This window comes from Tarenaya hassleriana, unplaced genomic scaffold, assembly GCF_000463585.1.
Source record: "Tarenaya hassleriana unplaced genomic scaffold, ASM46358v1 Cleome54, whole genome shotgun sequence".
Classification (NCBI taxonomy): domain Eukaryota; kingdom Viridiplantae; phylum Streptophyta; class Magnoliopsida; order Brassicales; family Cleomaceae; genus Tarenaya; species Tarenaya hassleriana.
Window position 1 is genome coordinate 69,641 of NW_010968045.1, and position 8,699 is coordinate 78,339.

Consider the following 8,699-nt stretch of genomic DNA (forward strand, 5'->3'; position numbering starts at 1 on the left):
AACGCATTGATCAGGGGTCGTCTTAGAAGTCGCTTTCCATCGATGGTTATCGAGCTGATACGAGAAATGCGGAGCAATGGCTTTTCTATGCATGCATCGACCTCAAATATGATAATGGATATGGTATATGGAGGTAGATTGGAAAAGCGGTTTTTAGATCTCCTCTCTTAGTAGATGCAAGTACTAAACGGCTGATGAGAAGAGCCAACATCGTATGGTTGTATGTTTGATGAGAAGAGCCAGAAGCTATCCAGGTAAATTATCTCTATGTTTCACTTCCTCTGTTTTCAATATCATAAATTCTGTGTCTTTTTTTGTTTGTTTGTTTGGGCACAGTTTCACTTCCTCTGTTTTCAATGTCATAAATCCTGTATGCCTTTGTTTGTTTGTTTGGGCACTGTTTCAGCAGTGGCAATCCCCCTGGAAAACATGGGTCGACCGACACAGGCCTTGAAACATATTTGACATCTGCAGAGAGAGTGTCTCAAGCCCTGAAACCGAACCTGGACTACTCGGTGGTAAGAGAATTCGAGACAGTCTGGCTTCATTTGACATATGCAGTTTCTAATCCACTTTGTTGTAAAATATGTCGATAAAGGCATGGTAAAATCAAAGGTGAGAGAGTATGCGTTAAATTTTGGCTCACCATTTCTTCATCCATCTCATTTGCTACAGGAATCAATCTGATATACGGTGTTTGTTTAGCAATGGGCGTTCAATGGAAGCGGAGGCTGAAGCAAGAAGGGGCTGTCGAGAATCAGAATACGGCTTCTCCTGATGGACAGTTACTGAGATATCAGCCTCCAAGACCGAGAAGAAGCAAAATGGATGGGACAGAGCCAAACGTATGGACAAGCTGATCGAACAGGTGGGTCTTTTCTGTTTCGAGTTTTCAGTCAAACCCTAAATTTACAGTCTGCCTCATTGGGTTTTCTGCTTGGATCTGTTTTTTTTTTTTTCCTTTTGTCATTCAGGCAAGAGCCATGATCCTTGGGTGTTCCAAGTGTTTTGGTGTAAGAACACTGTTGCCCCTGGAGCTTCGATCCACTCTGAAGCATGATTTCAGATGCCTTTTCATGACAAATCATTCCCCTCTTGTTGGAAAAAAAATCAAAGGTGAGAAAGCCTGTGGTTTGTGTCTCATTTGTTACAAGAAGAAGAATTGCGCCTGTGGTGCGCCGAAAGAGGTCAGAATCTCTGATCCCGCTTCCTCGATGTCCGAAAGAAACCAATCTTTGTTACAAGAAGAAGAATTGCGCCTGTGGTGCGCCGAAAGAGGTCAGAATCTCTGATCCCGCTTCCTCGATGTCCGAAAGAAACCAATCTCTGTTATACGTTTGTCGGCAACTGGAGATCATTAGCTGTTTCGGTTTCCCTGACAAGCTCTGTAATGTGTGTTTTGATTAGGTTTTTGTTGGCCCGTGACCTGATCGTCTTTGGATTTGCGATTAAGCATGATTCTCGGCTTTTATGGGTTCAAATAAATGTAGCATTGGGTACAAATTTGTTCATACACTTGGGCGGTTGACACGTGGCGTTGTATGCAAAGCATATTATCGCAGAACTAGCAGCGATACAGCTTTAGTTCCACTCTTTCTCTACATATATACCGACCCACCGTTTCATTATAGGTTTTATGCAAAGGGATAACACTTCCTCTTCTTACATGATTATATGGTCGAAAAATTGAGACATGTGATCTGCGCTTAGGTGCTACATATATAAATTAACGAAACAAATGTATCTACTATTTGTTTCGTTAGAATTTATTGTTTGTTTATGATTTAATTCTTTTTTTATGCATACAATTATTTTTATGCATACAAAGAAATTGTTCGAAATCAAATTTCCGAATGGGCACATATCGAGGGATCCAAGTAGATTTTTCGTCGGACGGTAATGATTTCTAACCATTTAAATTGCAATGGAGGTCGGCATTCTGCGGCGGACGAATATGAACCATTTAAATTGCAATGGAGGTCGGCATTCCATATATAAGAGAATTGTGAAAAGATTCCAAAAAATTCTTTTATAATTCATAGGTCAAGCCGGCTGAAAGGTAGAAGCCCATATTATATTATGTCATGTTTGGACCGCCGGAAAATTTATAATGCCCGTTTTATAAATTTTTGGCAGTTTGATTGAGATTAAGCATCATGAATCATGATTATCACTACGAATTGAAGGGAAAAAAAAATTAGGGTTTCATGGATATGCTCTTTGATTGTATTTTAGGATAGGGGTGGGCGATCGGTCGATTTGATTTAATCGGATATCGGTTAATTCGTGTTTGAATATTTCTGATTTAAAATATTCATATCCATTAAGTTATATTATTTAATCGGTTCGATTCTGATCAAATTAGGTTCAGATTTATCCAAAAAAAATCATTCAGTTGTCTTATAAAAACAACAAAATGTTATAAATCAATGATTAAATTAAAAATACATACATACCTCGTTTTGTTATATATTATGGTTATAAAATATCATTATACTAATTTTTCTAATTAGATTTAGAATATATAATATTAATAATTGATGATATATACTTATATAGGTAGATAAACGGTTATATTCGGTTACAAAAGAAATGATATAATAAACTAATCTATCGTCGAGGCAATCGGATCTGTATATACTAGGAAATAACCCGCGCGGATCGCGCGGACTAAAAATACATATAACTTTTTAATATTTTATATAACACATTTTGTTGTTGGTTTTATAATTGATATTCTTAGATGAAGAATTTTTTAAAGTCTCCTAATAACATTTTTTGCAAATTTTTAAGAGAGACTATCTCAGTAACTTTTGTGTTTACATTTTTTTATTGAGTATAATTTTTTTTAAGGGTTATGGACTATAATTATAATAATGGTTGAAATGTTGAGTACGTTGGACGATTGTATAGTTGAATATTTTCATTTAGTTTGACATTATTTTGTTATTTTTTTTAATATGTACTATATGTCTTTTATCACAAAATTTTGCTACATCCTAACTATACTTGTATGAGTTTTTTTAACCGATTCGACGGTAATAAACTACAGTAATTACAGTTTTTTATAGAGGTGAGCATTTTTCGGTATTCTGTTTGGGTTATGATCGTGAATAGTTCGATTCGGTTCTTTCGGTTTTATAAAAATTTGTACCAATCTATTATTATATTATATTCAATTCGGTTTGGTTTGAGTTCTGATTTGGTTATGTTTTTTATTAAAAAAATTATATCTTATTAAAATTTTTTTGATTTTTTAGGTTTGTTAAAATTCTGTTTGGTTTCGATTTGATTGCCAAATATTCTATTTTTTAAAAAATTAATACTATTTGATAATTTTAAAAGATTTGAATCAATAAAATATCATATTTTTCGATTCGGATTATTTCTGAAACGCCCACACCTAGTAAGTAAAAATGTGTATAAAATTTAATTATTAACGTGAGACTTCATAGTAAATGGGCGGTTGAGATTTAGTGAAGTATAAAAGTAATGGTGTAGTTTTTCTCCCATTATAATTTTGAGAGTTTTTTTTTTATTTAAAATAATTTTGATGGTTACAAAGTCATTTTTGACTCTCAAGTAAGAATCACTCTTGATCTCCCTATGTCGTCTTCGCTGCTGGAAAACACCGTATGTGCGCAGCTTTGACCGAAGTTCCTCTGCCTCCGACGTCGATTCCTTTTATAATTTTGGTATGTCTCTTCTTCCCCTCTGCCATTTGTGATGATGAGATTTTATTATTATGGTGATCGTCTCCGATGCAGGATAATAAATACATATAAATTTAAAAAAAATTTATTTTTAGGTTTAACGTTAAATATATTATATTTTGTTTTTAAATTTATATTTCATATCTTTAAACCAAATGACAAATAGTTTTGAAAATACCGAGTATCATTTTTTTAAAAAGTAATTGATAATAACGTTCTATATTTATTTTTATATATATTATAATATAAAATTAAAGGTTCGAAAATAATACTGATACTACATTAATGTATCTAAGATTTTGTATCTTTATACTTTTATTCTTAAAATATAAAATTAAAATTATTTCATATTTGTATGCTATATATATTTTTATCATAATAATAATAATTCAACAATTCATATGAAATCAATCCACTTTGATTTAAATAAATATCAGTTGTAGTCTCATTTAATTGAATATTTCATTTAATTCATTTGTATTTTATTAAATTTATTTCTTATCTTTTATCTCATCTCAATTAGATTCATTTGATCCTATAGAACTCATACTAAGATCTTCGATTATGCAATGAATGAATTAAATTAATTTGTCACTCATGAAAGATCTATCATCGTCTCATAAACCATCTATGATAGGAGTTGGAGTTTTAAAAAAACGCTGCTTGTGAAACTCAGATAGACATTATTTAAAAATCCAATGGCTCCCATAGAATCCTTACACAACTAAATTCATAAGAGTTAACATAAATGTCAATAAAACAACTATTTACTATATCTTGATGATATTTGTCGAAAATCGAAACATTAATAGTTATAGTGAAATTTATGTATTCATTTGATATATGTTTTCTGTTAATACTATAATATTTTGTAGAAATTTATGTTTTTGTGAAGAAAAAGAATGATTTTGATTCTTCAAATAATAAATAATGGAAAAATTTATATTATTGAAATTACATTAGAATAAAATAATTATTTTGAAAATAATTTTATTTTTTTAGTAGAGTATATTAATTTGTTAGTCAACTCAAAAAAATTGAAATGAAATAAACAAATATATTTAGATGTTAATATAATATAAATTATATAATCGAATAAAGATGAATCATCAAAATCTTTCATACGTAAATCATTGACTACAATATAATTTGTTATTTGACTATTTATTTGTAATTCCGATAAAATAAACGAATATTAAATCTAAATTTGTCAAAAATAAAGGGTTAAACAAATATCATTATCCGCGCGCATCGCGCGGTCTAAAAATATACATAGATTTTAAATAATTTATTATTAGTTTTAAAGTTATTTAATTTTATTTGCACCCTACTTGATAATCTTTTTCAGACGAAACAGTTTACTCATCTTAGCTTTTCATATACAATTTTCTATCACCAGCAATAAGAGACCATATATATATATAAAATATTATTCAATATTTATATGTCAACTTCTATCTTCTGACAGTGTTTGAAAGATCCTGTCAAACTTCTCTGACATTAATATATCTCTTGTCTTTTTCATTTGAATTCACCATTTTTGCTTCTGTCATCTCTTCCTCTTCATAGACGGATGCTTTACCAATCAACTATAAAAAATAATTTAAATTTATAGCATACTTTGAATCAATTGTATTTTGATCTCACAAAAAATAAATACAGAGTTTTAACTATAATTTAGACCTTAATTATTAGTTTTAATATATGAAGATTTTTTTTTTAAAATATAACACGTCACTTAGAGCTTTAAATATAATTTAGACCTTAATTATTAGCTTATGAAGAATTTTAAAAAATATATAACCCTTGTCACTTTGCTGTATAGGAAATATACTTGTATATATACCAATATAAAATATCAAAAGAGATTGTTTGCCTCTAAATTCACCCATCCTCTTTCTTGGTCTTCATGATTGTCAAACCATTTTCAGAAAACACGCTTTGGATTTGATTTTTTTTATTTCTATTGTTTTCTTCTCTTTGGTTTTCTAAAACCGGATTGAAGATGTAAATTTGAATAAGAGATCAAAGTTGTATGTGTAAGAACATGAAATCTAGTTATTATATAGTAAACATTTCTTCTGTAAATAAATTTTGTATTTATTATGTTCGGAAAAAATATAAAATTTTTAAAATATATTTATAAACTATTAAAATAAAATTAATGGAATACGTGTATATGACTCTTGGATTTTGCGGTTAATGTACATAGAAGAGAATTAAACGATTTCTATATAAAAAAAATTATATTTATAAAATAATAAATTTTCTTAATAAAATTTATAGTAGTTTTCATGTTTCAACATAAATTAATAATAGGTTGATCGATTTGAATTAACAATTCAATTTATAGATATTTTAATTTTTTATCGCTAAATTAGATTATCTTTAATTACGATAAAAAAAATTATACCCAAAAAATGTTTATATATGATCGTTCACACAATAATCTTACAACAATTAAAGAGTGCTAAAAAAATATATATACCTATCAAATTATATAAAAATTAAATTATAATCAAGATAAATAATCTTCATGAAGATAAATATACCAGAATATGATTAAAAAAAATGGATTAATGTTATAGAGAAAAAAGGTGGTTCTGAAAATATGATGTCAAAAAAGAAAAAGTGTAGGGTTTTCAATTATGTAAAGGAGAAGAGTAAATTTTTAGGATTTAAAAATTAATTAAATGAAAACTAAATAATGGTACCTGAACTTCTTGTTCTTCTCACTCTCTTCCAATCGGTCACGCATACATACAAGACATATATATACAGACAGACATTTGTACCTCCTCACCTCCATACATCCTATGGGATTCTCGAATTCCGTATTGTAATTAATTTACATAGATGACATTCAATATGTTTCATGAACCTTTTTTATTAATTTTCAGAAATAATCTAGATACATTAGATACTCTGCACACCCATTCCAAATCTCGTCTCATTAATTACTAAATAAATATATTAACAGAATTTACACTTCATTAATTCTTAAAAATATGATACGTGTCACACTCATATCAAACAAACTCTAATTTTATATATAATAATAAAGATATCTTTTTAGAAAATTTTTGTTTTTATTAAATAGATGTCATTTTAGATTTTCTGTTTTTTTAATAAAATTTTAATAGAGTATTGATGAGAATGTGGGTTAATAGGGATATATTTAGAGTTCTATAGTTACTTAAAAATTGAGATAAATAGTATTTATCTATAAAAATATTCTAAATTATAAATTAATATTAAAAAATTATTAGTTGATTGTACCACTTAACTATAAAAGAATTCGGTATATTACAAATAAATTGTATATAATAGTTTTAGTGTAGTCTTTTTTTTAAATTCAACTATAATAAAATGATATATTTTTAAAAATAAAAAATCTAAATATAAAAACAACCACAACTATTACAACTATTACTATATATATATATTTAAAAAAAATCAAAATCTAACAAAGTCTTCACTTCTTCATCTTCAGTCCTTCAATCAGCTCTTTGCTCCTCTTTTTTTATTGATTCTTTTTTTTTTTTATCATCTCTCCCCTAAAATATTAGATCAAACTTGGATTTACTCTCCCTAGTTGTATAATTCATGGACAACCTGAAAAAATAACAATTAGCAAAAAATAATATATCGGAAACTCACAAAATTAAATAGTTGTATAGTAAGCGATGTCATCAGGATAACATTGGATTTTGATTTTTACCGATTAATAATTGTGCTCGAATGAATAATAATTGCGTTAAGTAACATAATCAATGTGTAAATTCGGTATATTCAAGTATTAGTTTGTACGTAATGAAATATCAAATTTGATAAAGATCCAGAATAATAGATAATCAGAAATGTATTCAATCGAGATCTTCAATTGCATTCTATATACGGGTATTTTAAAAAAAAATATAAAACAATATAAAAAAATTCAATATTTACAAATTGGATCGAACACTTTGATTAGAAAAGTTATCCGATAAAACAAAAAAGTACTTGTAAAACAATTAGATCAAGATATTCAAAACATTCATATAGCTATGCATTATAATGAAGAATCACAAACAAAAAGATGAAATGAGAATAAAAATCATGATACAGAGAAAGAAAAAATAATTAAAGCATAGATAATCTGTGCTTTACGTTACTGACCTGGTGTGTTGCAAGGGGAGAGAAAAATTGAGTTTCTAAAAACTCTACAAGCAGAAAAGTTTACCTTCCCCGTCCATGTGCTAGTCATGACCTTTAAACCTTTTAAAGAGAAACAAAAACATATAGAAAATTAAATCTACACACATGCTATTTGTATAATGTCAGAGACGTTTAGTTCATATTCTCTCTGACTCCTCGGACTTTGTGATCAATGTATATTGAAGAACATTTAAATCCGTTCATTAATCTCCGTAACTTTATCCCTTTTTTTTTAGTTGTGAAATGATTGCTTATTTGATTTAGTGGAAGTTACGATGAATATAGATAAATAATATTTAATGTATGAATTTATCTTTTTATATTTTTAATAAGGGAACACGTGTCACCCTCTTATAACTCACTGTACTTTTATATATATAAGATTTTTTTGCAAATACTTTATTACAAACATTTTTCTTTTAAAAAAAAATACCTTTGCAATTATTTAGTGATCTACAAATATTTAACTTCATCGAGTTAATTTTCGGGTTAGTCGAAGGATACCATAACAAAAGAGAACCTACGAGATATGGCGTGAACGTGGAAAGAACGACCCAACAACTTTTTGGCAATTATTATATGTCATGCTAAGGGGACGATGAGGTGTTGTGGATCTGCTGGCTTCTATCGTACAAGTTCCTCGGCCCAATTTTAGAAAAGGAGTGTTCGGCCCAATCTTATTAAGCCCATATTTTAAAATAACTTATTGATTTTTTTTAAAAAAATAGGGTTTCTGGAGCGGCGGCATCTCTCTCTCTCTCTCTCTCTCTCTCTCTCTCTCTCTCTCTC

The 8,699-nt window shown here is 28.7% G+C and overlaps 3 protein-coding genes across 11 annotated transcripts in view; all 3 read left to right on the top strand.

Annotated features, from left to right (window-relative positions):
- Positions 1 to 1,292, top strand: part of LOC109116017 (pentatricopeptide repeat-containing protein At1g12300, mitochondrial-like) — a 2,726-nt gene extending 1,434 nt beyond the window's left edge. Inside the window, exons 2-3 of the mRNA XM_019200696.1 lie at positions 786 to 868; positions 975 to 1,292. Of these exons, the coding sequence (XP_019056241.1) occupies positions 786 to 868; positions 975 to 1,292 (401 nt within the window). The remainder of the gene's footprint in view (positions 1 to 785; positions 869 to 974) is intronic.
- Positions 1 to 8,699, top strand: part of LOC104798479 (pentatricopeptide repeat-containing protein At1g12300, mitochondrial-like) — a 53,547-nt gene that overhangs the window by 37,736 nt on the left and 7,112 nt on the right. The window lies entirely within an intron of this gene.
- LOC104798481 (putative pentatricopeptide repeat-containing protein At1g12700, mitochondrial) overlaps positions 1 to 8,699 on the top strand; it is a 49,614-nt gene that overhangs the window by 34,578 nt on the left and 6,337 nt on the right. For 7 of the 8 annotated variants that reach the window (XM_010520594.2, XM_019200706.1, XM_019200708.1 and 4 more), the window contains 3 exons: positions 676 to 868; positions 975 to 1,187; positions 1,408 to 1,673. The exons of the other annotated variant lie outside the window; for it this stretch is intronic. The gene's annotated coding sequence lies outside the window, so the exon portion shown is untranslated. Of the gene's footprint in view, positions 1 to 675; positions 869 to 974; positions 1,188 to 1,407; positions 1,674 to 8,699 lie in introns of those variants that run through there. 8 annotated transcript variants of the gene reach the window in all.